The sequence below is a fragment of the Dermacentor albipictus genome, chromosome 4 (genome assembly GCF_038994185.2).
Source record: "Dermacentor albipictus isolate Rhodes 1998 colony chromosome 4, USDA_Dalb.pri_finalv2, whole genome shotgun sequence".
NCBI classification, from domain to species: domain Eukaryota; kingdom Metazoa; phylum Arthropoda; class Arachnida; order Ixodida; family Ixodidae; genus Dermacentor; species Dermacentor albipictus.
Window position 1 is genome coordinate 165,940,775 of NC_091824.1, and position 22,178 is coordinate 165,962,952.

At 45.0% G+C, this 22,178-nt stretch overlaps 1 protein-coding gene across 3 annotated transcripts in view; it reads left to right on the plus strand.

Annotated features, from left to right (window-relative positions):
• LOC135899943 (kinesin-like protein KIF20A) overlaps positions 1-22,178 on the plus strand; it is a 93,898-nt gene that overhangs the window by 23,599 nt on the left and 48,121 nt on the right. For all 3 annotated transcript variants that reach the window (XM_070537773.1, XM_065429318.2, XM_065429319.2), the window contains exons 5-7: positions 5,393-5,614; positions 7,715-8,248; positions 13,013-13,368. In XM_070537773.1, coding sequence (XP_070393874.1) covers positions 5,393-5,614; positions 7,715-8,248; positions 13,013-13,368 — 1,112 coding nt within the window. The remainder of the gene's footprint in view (positions 1-5,392; positions 5,615-7,714; positions 8,249-13,012; positions 13,369-22,178) is intronic.

Sequence of the window (22,178 nt, forward strand, 5' to 3'; positions counted from 1 at the left end):
AGTTCTTTACAGCCTTCATAATAGATGCCGCATCAAAATGCATATCCGAAGCGAGTGGTCTGGCATGCAAACGACGTGTACCGTGGTGGAACAGCGAATGTAGGATCGCCCGTAAGAATCGGAACAAGGCGTGGGGGTTGCTACGCGCTTCTCCCACTGCAGAGAATCTTATGAACTTTAAGAAAACTAAATCCCAAGGCAGGCGAACCCGCCGACAGGCCAGAAGAGAAAGCTGGCACAAGTTCTTATCGAGTATCAACTCGTTTAGGGATGAGGCCAAAGCCTGGAACAGAGTTAATAGGATTAGAGGGCGGGAAACACATTCACTCCCCCTGGTAAACACACAGGGCGATACACTGCAAGACCAGACAGACTCACTTGGGGAATATTTTGAGAGCGTTTCAAGTCAAACAAATTATACACAATCCTTCCTCAAATACAAACTAACAGAAGAACGTAAGCCATTAACAAGAAAAGGTCGAGAAAATGAGCCTTACAACCGTCCTTTTTGTATTGCCGAATTGAGAGCTGCCTTGAGCGCATGCAACAGCTCCGCACCAGGATCTGATAGAATCATGTATGAAATGCTCAAACACTTACACAATGACACGCAGGTTACACTACTCACACTTTTCAACACCATTTGGGATGCAGGGTACCTTCCAGCTGCATGGAAGGAAGCCATTGTGATCCCTGTTTTGAAACAAGGCAAGGACCCTTCCTCAGTGGCAAGTTACCGCCCGATAGCCCTCACAAGTTGCATTTGTAAGGTGTTCGAAAAAATGATAAATCGGCGACTCATCTTTTTCCTTGAACAGAGCAAAATTCTTGATCCTTATCAGTGCGGCTTCCGAGAAGGACGCTCCACAACTGACCATCTTATACGTGTAGAAGCAAATATCCGGGACGCATTTGTACACAAACAATTCTTCTTATCCATATTCCTTGATATGGAGAAGGCGTACGATACGACGTGGCGTTACGGAACCCTAAGAGACTTGTTAGAAATGGGTATCCATGGAAATATGCTTAACCTAATAGAAAGCTATCTGTCCAGTCGTACCTTCCAGGTAAAAGTCGGCAATGTACTATCACGACCTTTTATACAAGAAACGGGTGTACCCCAAGGAGGCGTGCTCAGCTGCACACTTTTCATCGTGAAGATGAACACGCTTCGCGCTTCATTACCACCGGCAATCTTTTATTCTGTCTACGTGGACGATATACAAATAGCTTTCAAATCTTGTAACCTCGCAGTCTGCGAGAGGCAGGTACAGCATGGCCTGAACAAAGTCTCAATGTGGGCAGACAATAATGGATTTAAGATCAATCCTAACAAAAGCTCTTGCGTTCTTTTTACAAGAAAGAGAGGAATGATCCCAGATCCTTGCTTAGAACTTTGTGGACAACAAATACCCGTAAACAAAGAGCACAAGTTTCTAGGTGTTATACTAGACTACAGACTCACTTTCGTCCCCCACATTAAACATATTAAAGAAAAATGTCTGAAAACAATGAACCTAATGAAACTTCTATCCCATACATCGTGGGGTAGTGACAGGAAGTGCTTAATTAATCTCTATAAGAGCCTGATCCGTTCACGATTAGATTATGGTGCCGTGATCTACCATTCTGCAGCCCCGAGCGCGCTAAAGATGCTAGATCCGGTCCACCATCTAGGTATCCGTTTAGCCACAGGAGCTTTCAGAACGAGTCCCGTACAAAGTTTATATGCAGAATCGAATGAGTGGTCGCTTCATATCCAGAGAACGTACATCAGCCAAACATATTTACTGAAAGTACACTCAAATCCTGAACATCCCTGTTTTAATACCGTTAATGACGTGACATATGCTACACTCTTTCGCAATCGTCCCTCCGTAAGACAGCCTTTCTCGCTGCGTGTGAGGGAGCTTAGTGAAGAAATGCACGTTCCACTCCTCGAGCTTCCCCTAATGCATCCAACCAAGCTGCTACCTCCTTGGGAGTGGCAGCTCATACAATGTGATATATCTTTCGTGGAAGTCACCAAGCATGCTCCAGAGATTGAAATCCAAATGCATTTCCGCGAACTCCAGTACAAATACTCCTGCACTGAGTTCTACACAGACGCATCGAAGTCACGCGAGGGGGTGTCATATGCAGCCGTCGGTCCATCCTTCTCGGAATCCGATTTACTGCATCCGGAAACTAGTATCTTCACGGCTGAGGCCTACGCAATATTGTCGACCGTGAAGCATATAAGGAAATCAAAACTCGAAAAATCAGTTGTATATACGGACTCCCTTAGTGTTGTGAAGTCTTTGATGTCGTTCTGTAAGCACAAAAATCCTATAATAATTGAACTCTATTCCGTCTTATGTAAAGCATATGTATCAAACCAGCATGTGATTATATGCTGGGTGCCTGGCCATAGGGGCATCCAGGGTAATGTTCTAGCGGACCAGATGGCCACATCAATTGCATCACACACTGTTAATTCTACCGCTGCGGTCCCTGTCACAGACTTGAAACCCTTCTTAAGAAGGAAACTGCGAAACTACTGGCAACGATTGTGGGACCTGGAAACAAATAATAAGTTGCATGTAATAAAGCCAAAATTAGGTTTCTGGCCTCCTGTAACAAAGTCACGCCGGACAGATGTCCTATTCTGTCGCCTAAGAATAGGACACACATTTGGCACGCACAACTTTTTACTCACTGGAAACGAGCCTCCAACCTGCGGTAGATGCGGGGAGAGGCTGACCGTCCTCCACGTCCTGCTGGAGTGTCGGGAAGCCGAATATGAAAGAAAGAAGCATTTTCCCCTAGCATACCGGCAGCACATCCCCCTTCATCCTGTTATGTTACTCGGTGCAGAACCGCTCTTTGACACCAGCACTGTCCTAGGTTTTCTGAAAGATGTTGTATTACATGTAACTAGCCCATACGTTCGTAGCGCCTCCTCTCTATAGAGGATAGCGCTGTGATAGTTGTTTCGAATAGCACATGCCTCTCGTCCCTTGGGTTCAAGGGTTTTGACGAGGCAGTGGTGCCCTTAGAAAATTTTAGCATCTCACATATTTTGTACATTGCATCATTTTTCCCAATACATTCTAGTGTTCATAGTATTCGTCATTAGTCATCGCCATAATTTTATAGCACGCAGATTTTACGCACTCTACAGCGACTATTTTTAGGCCACTTTACAGCCAAGTCACATCTTCCATAATACATTGTCAACATTACCACCTGTCATGGCGCTCTTTGGCCAAACCTGGCCCTTGCGCCACAAAACAACACACATCATCATCATCATCATCAAGTTCCTGTATGAAAAAAATGTGTGAAAGCACATCAATGGTACAAAAGTTTTCACATTTGGGTTACGATCGGGATATTTAAATAGTTTTTTCTTTTGTGAACAGCATAAAAACCACATGGAAGTTATTTGCATTCAACCATATCAAAACGAATAACAGAGGTTTTCGACACAACTGCGTTGGATTCAACCATGAAGCGAGAAAACGCCCACCTATTTCAGAGTAGCTTGCCAGATGCCCACAGCCCACCTTCAGGTGGGTTTTTTTTTTTTTGCTTGCAAAGAACGCTTCTTGGGAAGAATCAACTTGTCAGTTCCATGCACTTTGAATTTGTCTGCAGAACAGATAAATACGCCAGACAAAAAAATATCAAGCCGACATGCATGTTTGATCGCTTGTAAAATTACTCTAGGGGGACTTGCCGAAACCTTGTTGAAGTCCCCTGGTCAAAACATTTGCTCCCATGACATCCCTTGTTAAACCACTGTTAATCATTTCTGCCCTACCTTGGCCTTCAGCTCGCAGTCAGCAGAGCAGCCTGTACATAAGGTTATCATTCATGTCATGTGAATTACCAGTTAAAGCAGCTACTGGCCTCTTTTTCTCCTTGTTGCCTTCGTGCCAAGGAGTGCACGAGAGAAACTTCAGTCAGCAGAGCAGCCTGCACATAAGGTTATCATTCATGTCATGTTAATTACCAGTTAAAGCAGCTACTGGCCTCCTTTTCTCCTTGTTGCCTTCATGCCAAGGAGTGCACGAGAGAAACTTCATCTGCAGTAGCCACGCTTCGTGCCCTTTGATGCTGGGTTCTGCTGAAATACCCCCCTCGATGTGCTTTACCTGTAAGCATTTAGTAGTGTAAAAATGACCATGACTTAATCCATTATGGTGCTTCAGATTTGGGATGTTCTGCTTCAAAATGAAAATATTCAATAAAATCCAAGCTTTTCTTGTGCCAAAAATTATTTCGACAGCTCTTCCAGCAATTCCACCCCTGGTTTCAATTGCAGCCAGTCTTATTTTAATGTTTGCTTTACTGGTGAAGTCTGTGATGGGGACTTAAGTTGGAGCGCTCGGACATCTATCAGCCACTTATTGCATGTTGGAGCTTCGCCTCTTCATGGCAGGCCACAGCACCATTTGGCAAAGAAAGACTTTATTCGCCAATTGTTGCCGTTGCGGATTGATCTCGTGGCAATGTGCACTTTTGTGGCTGGAATGCTAACCACTGAATTATCGCACAGCATCTGCGATTCAGTTTGTAGCTCGCATGAGACAGATTTGGAGAGAGCTGGTGTCTTTGCATTTGTTTTGTAGACACCAGGCTATACACTCGCTTATTATCACTGACGCATAAAATTGGTGCACGCTTAGCCTAGTCTTCACATTAAACACAAAGAAAATGGAAAAGCTAATTTTTTTTCAGGGCCTCTAGCCAAGATTGTAGCAATTTTTTGTAGTGGCACAACATTACATTGTTTAAGGCTACTGTCCTCAACATTTCCTTGTCTTGCTAATTCTCTAAGCTGTTACTCTACAAGGGTCTAAACGAGAAGAGAGGGGGTTAACCGAGGGTCCCGATTTTTATTAGTCATATCATAAGAAGCCAACAAACACTGACACCAAGGACAACATAGGGGAAATTACTTGTGCTTAATAAATGAAATAAAGAAACGATAAATTAATGGAAATTAAAGTGGATGAAAAAAACAACTTGCCGCAGGTGGGAACCGAACCCACAACCTTCGCATTTCTACAAGGGTCTGCAAGTTTTCTGTTAAGGCTGGTGGACCCCTTGTGCATAAGATAGAGCCAGTGTTCCCACCTACTGCAGTGGCTATCACATTTTGTGCTGCTGAGCACAGGGTTCTGGGTTTCATACCCAGCCAGATTCTAATTGGGGTGGAATGCAAAAAATGCTTCTGTGCCGAGCATTGGTTGCAAAGAACCCTAAGTGGTCAAAATCGATCTGGAGCCCTCCACTACTGTGTCTCGCAAGCCTCTTGCTTGTTTGGCACCAGCTCCCAACAGTCCAACAATCTGCTTGTAATCTTCTGAATGTCTCCCGAATTCTCCTTTGCTCCACTCAGGTGTGCAAGGGTGCACCAGTCCGCCCGGACTGCTTTGACGACATTGTCTCGCTCAGTGCAGACGAGGAGGCCTCGGTGCTCTTGCAGAAAGCTAAATTGTTGGGTGAGAAGGGAGCCCGCAGTGCTGCAGACTTCAGCACCTTCCATCTGCCTGCTAATGACAGTGATGGGTCACTGTTCCTGTCACGTAGCAGTGACGGTGGCTATGGTGAGAACGCACAGGTGAGTTTGCTATTGCAGTGGTGTCAACATTCAGTGGGCAATAAATCAATTTGGACTGGTAAATTATCCTCTGAATATTTTCATTAATTTTACAGTTAGAAGTTAATCACCAGAAATGGAAATGAGGGCCAGCTTCTCTTTAAAAAATTTCGCACATTGATCAATTTTGCACTTCATCATATTGAAGTGGTGGATTTCAAAGTATTTTCCCAAATTTGAGCTCTTGTGGCTCAACGTATGCTTTGTAATCTTGTCAAGTAAAGTCTTTGGCTCTTCTAGAATACTTATTTTATGTATTTAGAACATAAAACAGTCTAAAGACTAAGCAGCGGGACAATCTTTTATAGGACTCATCAGAACTCAAAGTAAAAGTAGCAATTGCTATAATTTGACAGTGTCTACAAAAATTACAATGGGAAAGCCACATTCAGTGCAGTGTATCTTAGGTATAGTAGTGGTTTATAAGAGGTATCCGAACGCAATGAATAAATTGTGAAAGTTGGTTATACTATCTGTCAAATACCTTACACATTAAAACACTTTCTTCAAAATTTGAAAATGTGCAGCATTGGCTGGCAGTCCGTAATTACATAATTTTGTGCACTAAACAAGCATTTTGAAAGATTAGTGCGCAAAAGAAGTGAACAAGATTACTATCATAGCGGTGGCTCATTTGACTTAAGTGAAATTGCAGATACAGCATGTAGGTAATTTAAGTTTTTGTGAGGGAAGTAAGCATATAAGAATTTTAATCAGTAAGTGCTTTCCTTTTTCCAAAGTTGGGATGTGATGAGGTGCCATAAATTCCGAAATTGGAGCAGTTGTACTGGCATAAATCAGATGAACAACTTTGGGTGATGTCACGTTTTTAGATGTATTTCTTAAAGGGATACTAAATCAGTTTAGGCTGATAACTACCGTAAAATACCAATCAAATGCCCTCTCACCCCCCTGGACATAAGGATAATACAGGGAATGTTGGGGCAGTGAACAAAAACTCGAAATTGGATCATGGGAAGGGGCACTTGCATAAAGGGGGGGGGTGATTGGTATTTTATGGTATTTTTTTCAAAACATTTTCACTAATTTCGCAGTAAGAGGTCAATTATTAGAAGAGAAAATGAAGGCCAGTGTTCTATCGTTTGAATTTCAGGCCAAAACCCCTGCGCCGGTATATCAGTGTGAAATCGTGAATCTTTAAGTTATATTCCCCTATTTGGCCCATTGTGGCTCGATAAAGTTGTTGACACTTGCTAGATTCAGTCTTTGGCCCTTGTAGTCTATTTATGGTAAGAGTTGTTTTTTTGGTATTGTAGAATAGTTTTCTATTGATACAGCTTAAATTATGTTTCTCTTTAGTATTGCTTTGAAGAAGTGGTTCATACAGTATAGGCAAACTTCATTGATTAAAAAGAGGGGGGTGGGCAGGGTGGGGTGGACTAGCCACGCCTGAGCAGACAGTGTCAGTCCATGACATTATGGTGTGCTGGTGCAGGACAAGACTATTAGTGTCACCACCTGTCTTTTCTGGCTATCCATGCCTCTTCTCATGGTAAAAGTGGCTTTTCTGGTATTGTAGAAGGGTAATTTTGATAGTCGAATTATTTTTCTTGTTGTGTCTAATGAAAACCGGTTTTATTATCAATTAATCTAGAGTGGTGAAAGCGCTATGCTTCTTGTGTGCCAAATGACCTGCCATGGGCGGAGGAAGCTAAAGGCGGCATAAAGACAGCACCTAGTTTGTGTTTCTTGCGCAATTCTCACAATTTTTGACAGTATGTGCACCAGGCTAAGAAACTTCATCAGTTAACCAACATGTGTTCCTTTCGAAAGTGAGCAAGGGATAAACATTAGTAACATTTTTGCCGCTTATCTTGCATAAAGGTGGCCCAAATAAGTGGAATTGCTATAAAATCCTAGACTTCATGTGTACATCAAGCTTGTGGGTAGGTGCTGAAATTCAAAAAGTATGATTGCTACATGGATAACAGGTTTAAATGCTTTCATGGCGGAAACATTCTGGGAAGTGTTTGAGGTATGTTAGTTATTGCTCTTCACAGGGTTGCTCTCTATAGTTGTCGTTACCACATCTGTCAACAGGCACTGCTGTGGCTTTCCTTCTATGAAATTTACAATGAGGGCATCTATGACCTGCTGTTGCCATCAGCTGAGGCAGCCTCAAAGAAAAAAGGGGGCCAGCGACGTACCATTCTCAAGTTGGGTGAAGACCGGGCCAAACGTGCATTTGTGCGTGGGCTTGTCGAAGTGCCTGTGCACTCGGCCGATGAAGCGCATCGGCTGCTCTGCCTGGCACGCGAGAACCAGACCTTTGCCGAGACGCAGCTGAACCGCAGCTCGAGCCGTAGCCACTGCGTCTTCACTGTGCGACTCGTAGCCTCTGGGGTGGACAGCCGGGATGGTAGCCGGAACTGGCATGTCAGCACGTTAATGCTCTGCGACCTGGCGGGTTCGGAGAGGCCATCCAAAGCTGGTACTGATGGGTCACGGCTTCGCGAAGCTGGCCGCATCAACACCTCTCTGATGGTGCTCAGCCGCTGCCTGGAGGGCTTGCGTAACAACAAGGATGCATCCAGGAAGGCTCCAGTGCCCTTCCGAGAGAGCAAGCTCACCCAGGTATGATTGCATTGTAACGTGTCTAGATTTTGTTCACACCATTTCAGTAATGCGCTGCTTGACATCAAGCAATTTTGTCCGTTTTGCTGTCTTTGAGCCACTTGTAACATGCTTTCACACTGGCATTTTATGGTCATGAAAAAGACTAACAATGGATTAGTCTTCAAGTGGGAAGGAGGGGTTGTTGCTTTATTTATTTCTTGCACAATCGAAACATTATGCAAAGTATGTATACCTGCAGCAGGCACATTGCAAGTGAAAATGTCGAAAAGTTTTTTTTGATTGCATTCCAATTTCAAGTGTGTAGTCAACAGCCAAGGGATTTGGACATGCCGTGGAAGAGATATATAAGTGGCAGGTTTAGTTGCCAGTTCAACTGAGTGTATCTCTTGAAGATGGCTGCAGTTTGACAGGCTTCTGTAAGTTACGTTACGCAAACGTACATAGTACAGTGAAACCTTGGTAATTTGGATTTCACGGGACTGAAAAAGTGTCCGAATTAAGCGAATGTCTAATTATCGAGGGTATCAAGAAAATGAACAAGTGTTTACATCGACACGCTTTTATTTACTGAATGACTCGGCAAATTCTGTTATTATTTTGCTCAAAAGCAGTGCGGAAGCTGCTATTCTCATCTAGTAACTGATAAGTGCTCCCAGCGATAAAGGCCTTGCGACTTCCTGCGCAGCACGGTTGCGGCGCACGTGTTCGTCTGAGATGCTCTTTTCACTACCGCGCGTACATCTTCATTATTTTTTAGCGATTGCGCTGGTCGTCAAAAGACCATCTGTCCATTGCGATAGAGCCAGTGCTCTTTATCCTTGACAACTTTGCATTTATTCAAAACGAAACGACCGTTTGCTGCAACCGCTGAGGACGAAGCAGCCGCTATCGATGCAGTCATAGACGGCGACTACACAGTTATGAAGGCACGCGGCCGACGTTGTGTTATGCGCGGTGGTGAACGCAAGAAAAAGCTTTGAAGGCACAAATAGGGACAAAGCATTGTAGTGTTGCTGTCATTCACATATGAATTCCACTGATGACTGAGGCGATGCAGACTCCACTGCTTCGTTTCAGTTGGGCGCTAGCGCAGTTTCTCGTCTCTTGTGCTGCCCATTTGCGGCACTTGTCGAGATCTGAGAGTTGTCCAAGTAAGTCCAAATGAATGAGTTTGATTGCATTAAATAATGCTTACACCTGTAGGGTCCAGGGGACGGATCTAATCTCCCAAATTAACGGGGTTTTGCTGTGCTTTTAAACCAAGGCCTTTTTCACCTACCCCCACCACCTGCGCTTGGGCTGTTGCATGTCTGCTGGGTTCAAATTCTCTCCAAGAAATTTTGACTGTTAAAGTAGCGCCAATGAGCACACCTGTGTTATGCATACTAATGAAATAATTGTGCCATAAAGTCTGTCCAATTATTTGTTAGCTTGAGGCTTCTCTAAAAGATACAGACCTAATGTGAGACAAGATATTGTATGCTCTATGAGAGCAGAGTTACGCAAAGGTGATTGAACTTGCATGCAAAGCAAACAAGTCTTTTGAGGGAAAGTCACATTCACAGGAGCCAAGCTCGTTTCAACATGAACTATTGTAGCCGACTGGCACCACCCCTGGGGTCTACCAGCTTTGCCTCAGGCAATAGATCAATTGATCACCATTTCATTAGAAACTTGCGCATATGAGCTTCAGGCTTTGACTTGTCTCATTTCATGCTGAGGACAAAATAGCTGATGTTTCATCATTAGACACCTGAGAGCTGCGAAAGTGTTTTAATTTCTGTATGCCAGATGACGCTGCAGCATGTAACGTAGGCTATGTGGAATGCTTTTTCGCTGGCGATGAAGGTATCTTGACCCTTTGGGTGTTTTTGCTGGGCGTGTACGCGCCACTGATCCATCCTACATGGTTCTTGACCTACATGTGTGGCGCCAATCTTATATTTGATATTTCGCACTCATATTCTACACTACTGGTTGTTAAAAGGGGCTGCCATCTCTATGAAGTCACCCAAAGTTATTTGAAATTGTTTCTACTTACCAGTGCATACGACTCAACGTGTTTACCTCTTGAGCACTCGATCGCTTGCTTGCGTGAGCGTCTGCTACCTTCAAGGCATGCAGTGTCAGGAGATGCTATCGTTTAGCATCAGTTCATCAGTAGCATCAGTTCTGAAGTACCAATCTTTTTTCTTTTTGCCTTCGTTTGCTGTATGCGTTGTCCCATACACTGGGGTGCAGTAGTTATTTCAATATGGCCGCATGGATTACCTCATCTGTCAGCAACTGCTCAAGCGTTTCTTCTGGTGAGACGTGCTTTTGGGACAACAAATTGGTAGCCATGAATATCGGTGGACATTTTTCTCGATCTCTTGGTGTAGTGGATTCGTGTGCATACTGTTGGTGCGAGTAAACAGACAAAATGTTGCTTGCAATACATTTTTGCTGTATTCATGAGTTTTCAATAGCTTCCTAATACTGGAATCTGCATTAAGACAATCACCACAGGAGCACAGCTTTTGTGGAAAAATTTAACCCTATAAGGGTTAAAATTAGATCTAGTACTTTCCGTCTAAAATGTTGACCTTGTGAACATTTGCGGTTCTTTCTAACAAGGGTAGTATGATTGTACTTATTCAGAGAAGAATGAATTGCTACTTTTTGCGATGTTGCGTCCACAAAGTTGTCCCACACCTCGATGTGACAGGGTCTGCAGAAAAATGCAGAAAAGAAATGAAACGGGGCTGTCTTCGGGAAAAAAACTGAAAAACAACCTTGGGAATGAAGCGGGGTCCAAAGAAAGAAAAAATCGCAAGCGAGGAGGAAACCGTCTCCCCAACTTGAACGGAGGGACAGTGGCCCAGACTGATGGCCAGATAGGACCAAGAGACAGAGAAAAAACGTTTTTGTATTGATGCTTTGAATATAGTAAACTGTTTCCTTTGTTACCAAAGATTTCTAGTATGTATCACTTCCTGACGAGTTTCCATTAACAAAGTGAATTCGAGAAAATATTACGGTCCACCTGTCAAGTCACCTTTTGCCCTCGCTTGATTATTGCATGCATGTGGTTGCCTCTTTGAGTAGCGCGTAATATTCAATGGCTTATTTGATTTACCTGATTTTATTTCATCTAGCCATTGGATATGTGCCACTGGCTGTGTGCCCATTCTTGGCCAGTCGTCCAGAATGGGTACATGCTATTGTAATCCAAGAGGTATATAAATTGTTTAATGCAGCCAAATATATGTCATGCTTTTGTGCGCACACCTATTGCAGTAAAACCTCGTTAAACTGTACCCGCTTAAACAGTAGTTTCGTTTCAAAAGTGTTAAAGTGAACTTATCGACTCAGCGACTATTGAACATAATGCATTTTGTATCTGCGTAAACCGTACCAGCTTATTGCATATGTATTGGCTAGCACATAGTGTTTCCACTTTTCGTCACAAAATCATGGCAGTATGTCGGCCTGGCAGAACGATTCTGAGAGATCAGAATGGCCTCCAAACGTAAACGCAGAGGGCGCTTGTAAGGGTGAGGCCACATCATTACTTTGGTGCCTTGCCAGAGTCAGAGCGTTGTGGCCCGTGTTGTGGTGTTGGGCAAGCTAGGACAGAAATGGGACGCTCAGCATGGAAGAAAAATTAGACATTGTTCGTACTATCGAACATGGCATGAAGAAGTCGAGCTTGCATGCGAGAGGGATCTACCGTTGACTATGGTGTGTAGCATTTGGAAACACGAAGAAGTTGGTAGGCAATGCTGCTGCAACTGAAAATATGTCTGCTACGAGGTTCGACTTTTCGCCATCGTTGCCTCTGTTATTGCCGAAGTGTCGCCTAACGACACGAAAAGCGACAGCACGGGTGATTCAGGCTTGGCAGTGGCACATGTTGCGCGTTACCGTCAGCCAGGATGTTCGACGAAAAGAGGGGGCTGGTGAAAAAGCTGGCTCGTGGCTTGAGTGAGTTTGAGGCCGTTGTCGTCGCTGCTAGCCCACCGCAGCATCAGATGAAAATAACATGCTTTTGTCACGCGAAGTGCATAAATACTGCATAATTTCTGCCTTTTCATCACAATCTCTCATAGTTCCATTTTTGATAAGTAAGTGGGCAATCTTGCGCTATTTCGGTTAAGCAGTACTACCGTTTAGTGTATACTTTTTCCGGCTAACTACGGTTTAATGAGGTCTCACTGTTTCGCCATTTCCTCCTTTTACAAGCATCCAACATTGCTTGCGCATTGCACTGCGCATCCACCTGAATTCGTATTTGCATTTCAGCATTAGTTATGCATGATGGTAGTGCATAACCAGTCCGTGAGATTATGGTCATGCACCACACGGCTCACAGCTTCAAACATTGCTTGATACCCGCCGTGGTAGCTCAGTGGCTATCTGCTGAGCATGAGGTCGTGGGATCGAATCCCGGCCGTGGCGGCCACATTTCAATGGGGGCGAAATGCGAAAACACCCGTGTACTTAGATTTAGGTGCATGTTAAAGAACCCCAGGTGGTCGAAATTTCCGGAGTCCTCCACTACGGCATGCCTCATAATCAGAAAGTGGTTTTGGCACGTTAAGCCCCATAATTTAATTTTAAAGATTGCTTGACATTACACTTTGCATAGGATGAAAATGTACAATTGGATGCGTTATTTAGTTGTGTAGCATTCAATGAACTGTTCCACATAGGTGTTGCTTCAGATATGATTCCAAGGTGTGCCTTGGATATGCATATTTTTTCTCTGGATTTTTGTAGGTGATGCAGGCCTACTTCACTACACGTGGGCAAGTCTCTCTGGTAGTCAACATCTGCCCAGCCATGTCCATGCTTGAGGAGTCGCTGAATGCGCTTAAGTTCTCGGCTGTTGCCATTGAAGTGGTGCCATTGCAGCTGGAATCGCGCCATGTTCGCTGCAAAGAGGCTGTTCGTCGGCTCACTGAGCGGTGGCACCATGCAAGTGGAGGTGAAGGGCTTCATGTTGGTTCCCTTGCACCAAATATGGCCGAGGACGTAGCAGCACCTGCGGCCTTGGATGCAGATGAGGCTGAGGAGCTCTTCGAGACCATCGAGGCACTCGAGCGGGACCTGGAGGACACCCGAGGCCAGCTCAAGTGCGTGTTCATTTGATTCATCCTGCTGTGGTCTTGTTGCTTCAGCCAGTGTTATTGCTTGCTGTTGTCAAGTAGTGTCACGAATTTGGGCACTCTAGAAACTGACAGGAGACAGCGTGTACATGATAGAAAAAAAAAAACACTTATATAACAAATACGAGTAAAAAAAGACAAATACTACAAACAATAACTTTGTAAACATGTGCTAAATCTATATCCTAGCTATTAGTAATACACAACACTCCAACACTTAAGCTACAGTCTCTCAGTTCCTGATAAGGTAAAGAACAAGGAGTCTGACAATTACGACGTGCACAAGACGCTGTCATTGTAGCTCAGACGTGGTGCAGACGTTAGCCTTCATCGATTTCGCTTGACGGGGCTGGTTTCTGCATTGGCGGCAGTGCACCAGAGGCTTACGAGGCACAGACCTCAGCCTTCATCGATGTTGCTTGACGGGGCTGGTTTCCACAATGGTGGCAGGGCACCTATGGCTTATGTGGTGCAGGACATGGTCGTACTCTGTAGTGCGCCTGGTCGATGACGGGGCTAGGCGGTTGCCTCTGTGGCACTGAATGGTGGCAGGTGATGGCTTCACAAGGCTGGACTGAGGCCTTGGAGCACTGCCATGGTACCGTAGCCAGGGCGCAGGAGCTGGAACTGTCGCTGGCAAACTCTTAGGTCCCCTCTCCATTCTAGGTCTCCAATGAATCCCAATCACGTCGCCAGAGCACAGTTGGCAATGCGTTGCACCAGTCCATGTCCGTGTCAGCATTGCCCGCTCATCTATCTTTGCCTTTTTTTTTTATTTTTTCGTCTTCTCTCGTGCTTCAAGCGTTTCACGTGCTTCACACATCAAGTGTCCAAAAGGTGCCCCCAACTTCATTTCACCGACTGGCATCGTCGTCATCTTCACACATTCACCCTGCTTTTGCATGTGTTTCATCAGTCACTCATGACAAACAGCCCTTGTATTTACAGTTTCCAGAGCTCCAATCTTGTATCTGAGATCTTTCTAGGAGACAGCACCTGTTATAAGCCCTGTGCATTTCTCCAGATGCAGTTGCATTTGGACCAAAAAGTACTGTTAATGCATGTCACGCCTGTATACTTTTAATTAGGGGTGTGCAAATACCAAATAGTATAGTTTGAATTGAATACTGAATCCAGTCAAGAAAGCTGAATGTCAGAAAATTTCTAACAAAATTTAATGCTTAACATTTTGGGCAAGAAAATACGGTACTGAACAAGCTTGGGAGTCTCGTAGCATTGCACAACAAGGATGTAGCAAGCTATCAGTAACTTGGATATATAGAAATCAAGACTGTGATATTGTTACGTTATGGTGACGGTGAAGAACGCGGTAGTAAAACTGTGAATCGCGATGCCCACAAAGGAAGTGACACTCAAAGCATGATAGTGGTGAGCACAGTTGGCCATCATCAAACTCTGATCAGTGGGTCAAGCATTTCGGCTCTTATACATGAGTCATCGAAGGTTCCAGAGTAATCGCTGGTGCCCGCTTGTCTTCCAGTAAGCACTACACAATTCGAGTCGTGCATATAATCAGATTACAAAAGCTTCGGTGGTAACATACAACGCATAGAACCATCGATGACATTCAAGAAACTTCCAATACATGCAGGCGTTCCTGTGCTGAGCGATAATGTTTAACATTTATTAGCTGATGAAAAACGATCACTTGAGAAAGATAAGTACACATGTCAATATACAGTACAGTCTACTCTTACTAAAGGGGCCCTGTACGACATTTTATTGAAGCCGAGAAATATGTTTGAAGTTAAATTGGACTATTTCAGAAATACTTTGCCACAAAAATTACTTCAATGCATTCAGCTGAAGCCTAGTCAATGTCCCTTACACGGTGTTTCCGCTCCTTCAGTGACTTGCACTGTGTAGGTTAAGGCAGAGCAGGGGTGCCCACAATTCTCCACCTACTGACCGTGGCACGTAGCTCAACACATTTGAACTGCACGTTTTGGATGTTGACATAGATGCTATCATTTCTGATTTTGGTACCTATGACGAGACACACGCTTGTCTTCAGCAAGCAGCAATGTGCTCATCGCCATGTTCTCATCGCAGCACATTGCAGGGGTCATGGTGTCTATGCTATTTAGCAGACCACATCCACGTGCAAGTGTGATGCGTATGCACAGCATTTGCTTTGTGCACGACGGAGCTTGAGTGCCTACTTGCGCTCGTTAGCTCCAGCCCGACCGTGCTGCATGCTGCAGACTAGCTTTGTCCTGCACCAGCTTGACCGACAGATATTAGCCACATCCACTTTGCACATTTTGAAGCACTATCAATAGCTCAATAGGAAGTGAAGTCTGCCAAGGCATCTAACCAGGAGCGGCCAGGAGTGAGCGCGCACTGGTATGCGTGTGTGTGCTCTGACCTCAAGTTTAACATGGTTTGAGGCTAATTGAGTGTTCAAAAGTACTCGGAATCTGAATCAGCTACAACACCAATAAGCAGGGTGGCCAAAGTTTATTTCCTACATAGGCGGCCGAGTGTAAACAGACGATGATTGGCTTCTTCTAGAAGTACGTAATTATTATTGAAATCAAAAAACAGATTTTCACTTACTTCAGCCTGCTTATTAAACTTTACTAAACTCAATAAATATACATAGTAACAGTAAGAAGCGCAATGATCATAACATCCTTCTTGTTTGGTGACAGCTATTGGCCAATAGTAGCCGCATATGGGAATCTGTTATATTGCAAAATAAAGCATACAGAAAAGAGTGAGGAACATAGTTCTGTTGAAAAGAGAGAGTTTGAGAAAAAAAGACTTCGCACTCCACGGGCCATGCACGACTGCAAAATCTGGCTGAGATGTTCACAGCAGTGTATGCTATCCATGGACTGTTTTTTTCACCAAGCCCGAAGGATGGTTCAGTTGCTATTTAAAGGTAGCATTAAATTAGTATGCCAGCTGCGATTATGGATCACTTCTACAATATGAAAGTCTGGAAAATATTTTTTTTATCAGTAGGAAGATTTGTGGAAGAGAATCAAGCACTTTTCTTTTTCTCTGAAACTAATGAATTAGTGATATTCCGTTGTACTGAATACCAATGAGGTTCCTGTTTTAATGGTAGTAAAGTAAAACTCTTGTTTGGGCTAGTTGGTTTATGCTTGAATGAGTAAAGGCAAGGCACAAAAGACCAGCACTGAAGGACACAATTGACAGTACTGGCGCCACACAGTGGTGGACCTATGTTTTGCGGCAATCTCATTTATTGCAAGGAATGTCTTGTTTTTAGTTTTTCTCCAAAATACATGAGGGTTACCCAACTTTACGGTAGGTGGAGTATTGTAGGGCCAATCTGCACGACAGAAAAGACCATGCACCACGTGACACGATCACTGCTCGGTGTGTAGTCGGCGCCGACAGCAAATAGCAGGCGCCGTCAACGCCATTTCCTTGCCAGATTTGGCGCGATTTGTCACCCATCAAGTTCTGAAATCAGGACGGTCACGACAAGTTCTTGGCTCTCACTCCCCCCACCTCTGCCCTCGTTCATCCACCGTCCGCGCAAATGCACTTAACAGGGTCGTTACACTTTCGCACCTGTAGTAAACAAAGCAGCATCACATGTCACATGCCTGCAGACAGGAATGTCTGCTCGCTATATTGAAGGGAAAGCTGTACTACGCCAGCCAGCGAACCATTTCGGCTCGTCGCGCCGTATGCCGTATGCAGGCAGTCGTATGCCATATGCTGTGGCCGACCAACGACCTTGAGCTGCCGTTGCCTAGCAACGCCGCAGCCGCGCTCCAACAGATGGCGACGCCGTTGCCGCTCGCTCCACCAGATGTGCCGCTGGGGTAGAGGGAAAGGAGGTGCCGCCTTGCGGGGGGTATATATGCGCTTCGCCTCAGTGTATTTAGCCATTATGGAGAGCACGAAAGAGACGCACAACTGCAGAACGAAGCGAGGAAGAGACAACGCGCTCAAGAGACGCTAGAAGAACGCACCGTAGGTCTCGAGAAGCGTCTTAACGAACTTGCCGCTAGAAGTCGTGCCACGTCCCGGAGTGACTCAACTGTGGAAGAGACTGCTTTTGCAGCTCTTGCTTTCGCAATTCAACTAGGGTTAACCAGAGCTAAACCACAGGCAATTTTTCTGCATATTTTATACTGGCCAATAGAACAGAATGGCCAGATGATCAGTAACATCAGTCGTTAGTGGCGTTATGTTTGGAAGTGCCCTCTACACTACATCCCGCCTTGTTACAAAGGTGGACTAATTACAGGTTCAATCTTTTTGGTGTAAAAGCATGTTGACCCAATCGAGTGTACCGCAAACAGCGACTTCGAGTCCGGGTGTGCACCGTCCCCGGGCAGTCTGCATCTGGTAAGGAAGGCACATTTTTAGCTGAGCCTCTGGAGAAACCACACCGCCAGGCTCAGCAGCAGTTCTCCCACACTGTCAGTTGTCTCCACTGTGTCTGGCACTGGCGACAGTTTTCTTGCACTGTCAGTTGTCTTCGCTGTCTCCGGCACTGGTGACAGTACCCTCGAACCAGGTGACTCGCTATGACCAGCAAAGGGAGCAAAGGGAGCAAGCGGACAACAGTTCTGCTGAATCACACCGTTTTATTTTCCACCACGTAGCATCACGGACGCTGACTATGACTAAGCACTTGAGCAGTGCACCTGGCATCTGTCACCCAGGCGCTGTGGCCAGCTTGTAGACCTGGTAGTGGTTGAGCACCATGGTGAAGGTTGCAGTCTGTGGTCTGCCTGTGCCTAGCAGCTTTGCCGTGCTCTGTGAAGGTTCTATGGTCGGGTTGTTTCGGAGTTAGATGATCACAAAGTTTTGGTAAAAGGGTGCGCAGGTGTCGACCCATCAAAAGCTGAGCAAGACTGAAGCCTGTTGAACCGGGAGTGTTCCATACACCAGCAGAGCCATGGGATCGTCGACATTCTTCCTCCACAGTTCCTTCACCATTTGCACTGCACATTCCACTTCCCCATTTGACTGTGGAAAATCTGGGCTACTCGTGCAATGGGTAAAGCTGTATGTCAACGCGTGACGAAAACTGTGGTCCGTTGTTGCATCGAAGACTTGCCAAATTGGGCCATAATCACTGATCTGCTTGACATTCCGCACAGTCAGTAGTACTTCTGGAAACCTTGAATAATCGTCGACTACTAACAGGAAGTACTGACCTTTAATATGGAAGATGTCTGCCCCCACTTGTTGCCATGGGAGCTCTGGGGTATCTGTCCGTATCATGGGTTCTGCCCTCTTCTGTCCCACAGTTGCCCATTGCTAACACTTTTCGACCACTTCCTTAATCCTGTGGCTTATTCCAGGCCACCATACCGACTTGCGGGCTCTCTCCTTAGACTGAGCCATTCCGAGATGACTTTCGTGTACCATTCCTAAGACCTCCGCCTTAAGAGCTGCAGGAACAACCAGTCTACCTCCTTTCAACAAAAGTGAGTCGGCAACCGACAGTTCACTGTGGTATTTCTAGTACACTGACAAGCTTACTGTTGGTCTTGTCTTAGATGGCAAACAGTAGTTGCAGAACTTGACCAAGGCAGAGCAGACGCCATCAGATACTTGATGCCTTCACATGGTTTCCAAGTTAACAGGCACGCTCTCGCCAACGGTTTCCACGACCACTTGCATGTAGCTTTCAAGAGAAGCAATTTCATCAATTGCAGCGTCTGAAGAGGGTAACGGAGCTCTTGACAATGTGTTGGCAGTAGCTAGCAGCTTGCCCAAAACGTACAGTACCTTGAACTGATAGCGCTTCAACTTGAATCTGCAGGTGTTGTATCCTGGGTGGCAGCAAATCTACCTCCATCTCGCCCAGAAGCAGTTAGTGTCTGATGGTCGGTTTCAACAATGAATAGGAGGCCCCGAAGAAATTTGTCAAAATGCTGTACGGCCCATGTGACAGCTAAGGCCTCCTTTTCAGTCCGGCTGTATCTCTGCTCAGGCTTAGTGAGCTAGCATGAAGTAAAGGCCACAGCTCGTCTTTCGCCCCTTGGTTGATCATGCATCGGCAGAGACCACTGTTGGGTGAGTTGGGTGATAGTAGGCCATGCAGGTTTTCGAAGAAAGCATACCTTTTACTTTTTCGAAGGCTGCTTGCCGAGGTGGTCCCTACATTCAGGCTGTCCTCTTGATCAGTTCTCGAATCGGGGCCGACATGTCCGACAGATGTGGCAGGAATCTTGCGACATGATTTACCATTTCCATGAATCTTAGAACGCCTCCGACATCCACGGGTGGTTCTATCTTCTGAACAGCTTCAATTTTAGCTGTCTGGTGCATCTGCAGAGACCACAACACCCAGGAATTTGACGCTTGACACACCGAACTTGCACTTTACCTTATTTAGGGTAAACCCTGCCTGGTGTAACCGGTCCAACACCTTGCCAAGTCTTCCGTCGTACTCTTCTCGATTGTGACCAAACACCAAAATATTGTTACGTAGGAAGACGCAGACGAAAAGCTATGTACAAGTATATTTACAAGAAAATACGCTGCGCTTGGCCAAGAGGCAACAGCCCGCGCTAGCTTCTAATCGTCGTCTTTCGTCTTCTTACTGCTCGGCTCTTCGTTATTGGAAATACTATCCCGTAGCACTACCCCCGGCGGCAAAAGCGCCGTCCCGGAGCGACTAAAGGCCAGAGTCTGAAGCAGTGTAGTAGGTCTTGAGCCTACTGACAAACACAAGTTAATGATATCTTAGTTGAAATCAAGAAAAAAACATGGCATGGGCAGGACACGTAATGAGGAGGGAAGATAACCGATGGTCATTAAGACTTGCGGAATGGATTCCAAGGGAAGGGAAGCAGTCACTACCTGTCCTAAGTAGATGTATTCCCTTATCATTTCCAGTGCCTCACTACCTATCGTAAACTGCTGTTCTCTTCCAAGACTGTTAAACATTACTTTAATTTTCCCCATTCTTCTGCTTTGCCTCTCAAGGTCAGTGAGCATGCATTGCAATTGGTCCCCTGAGTTACTAAACAAGGCAATATCATCAGCAAGTTATTAAGGTATTCTCCATTAACTTTTATCCCCAATTCTTCCCAATCCAGGTCTCTGAATACCTCCTGTAAGCACGCTGTGAATAGCATTGGAGAGATCATATCTCCCTGCCTGACGCCTTTCTTTATTGGGATTTTGTTGCTTTCTTTGTGGAGGACTACGGTGGCTGTGGAGCCGCTATAGATATCTTTCAGTATTTTTACATACAGCTCGTCTACACCCTGATTCCGCAATGCCTCCATGACTGCTGAGGTTTCGACTGAATCAAACGCTTTCTCGTAATCAATGAAAGCGTTATATAACGGTTGGTTAAATTCCGCACATTTTTCCATCACCTGATTGATAGTCCGGATAATGGTGTATTGTTGAGTAGCCCTTACAGAATCCTGCCTGGTCCTTTGGTTGACAGAAGTCTAAGGTGTTCCTTATTCTATTTGCGATTACCTTAGTAAATACTTTGTAGGCAACATTCAGTAAGCTGATCGGTCTATAATTTTTTCAAGTCGTTGGCGTCCCCTTTTTTATGGATTAGGATTATGTTAGCGTTCTTCCAAGATTACGGTATGCTCGAGGTCATGAGGCATTGCGTATACAGGGCGGCCAGATTTTTCTAGAACAATCTGCCCGCCATACTTCAACAAATCTGCTGTTACCTGATCCTCCCCAGCTGCCTTCCCCCTTTGCGTAGCTCCCAAGGCTTTCTTTACTTCTTCCGGCGTTACCTGTGGGATTTCGAATTTCTCTAGACTATTCTCTCATCCATTATCGTCGTGGGTGCCACTGGTACTGTATAAATCTCTATAGAACTCCTCAGCCACTTGAACTATCTCATTCATATTAGTAATGATATTGCCGGCTTTGTCTCTTAACGCATACATCTGTTTCTTGCCAATTCCTAGTTTCTTAATCACTGCTTTTAGGCTTCCTCCGTTCCTGAGAGCATCTTCAGTCCTATCCATATTATACTTCCTTATATCAGCTGTCTTGTGCTTGTTGAGTAACTTCAAAAGTTCTGTCAGTACTATTCTAGCTGTAGGGTTAGAGGCTTTCATACATTGGCATTTCTTGTTCAGATCTTTCGTCTCCTGCGATAGCTTACTGGTATCCTGTTTAACGGAGTTACCACTGACCTCTATTGCACACTCCTTGATGATGCCCACAAAATTGTCGTTCATTCCTTCAACACTAAGGTCCTCTTGCTGATTTAAAGCCGAATACCTGTTCTGTAGCTTGATCTGGAATTCCTCTATTTTCCCTCTTAACGCTAACTCATTTATCGGCTTCTTATGTACCAGTTTCTTCCGTTCACTCCTCAGGTCTAGGCTAATTCGAGTTCTTACCATCCGATGGTCACTGCAGCGCACCTTGCTGAGCACGTCCACATCTTGTATGATGCCAGGGTTAGCACAGAGTATGAAGTCTATTTCATTTCTAGTCTCGCCGTTCGGGCTCCTTCACGTCCACTTTCATCTATCCCGCTTGCGGAAGAAGGTATTCATTATTCGCATATTATTCTGTTCCGCAAAGTCTACTAATAACTCTCCCCTGCTATTCCTAGAGCCTATGCCATATTCCCCCACTGCCTTGTCTCCAGCCTGCTTCTTGCCTACCTTGGCGTTGAAGTCGCCCATCAGTATGGTGTATTTTGTTGTCACTCTACCCATCGCCGATTCCACTTCTTCATAGACGCTTTCGACTTCCTGGTCATGACTGGATGTACGGGCGTAGTTCGTACAACCTTCATTTTGTACCTTTTATTA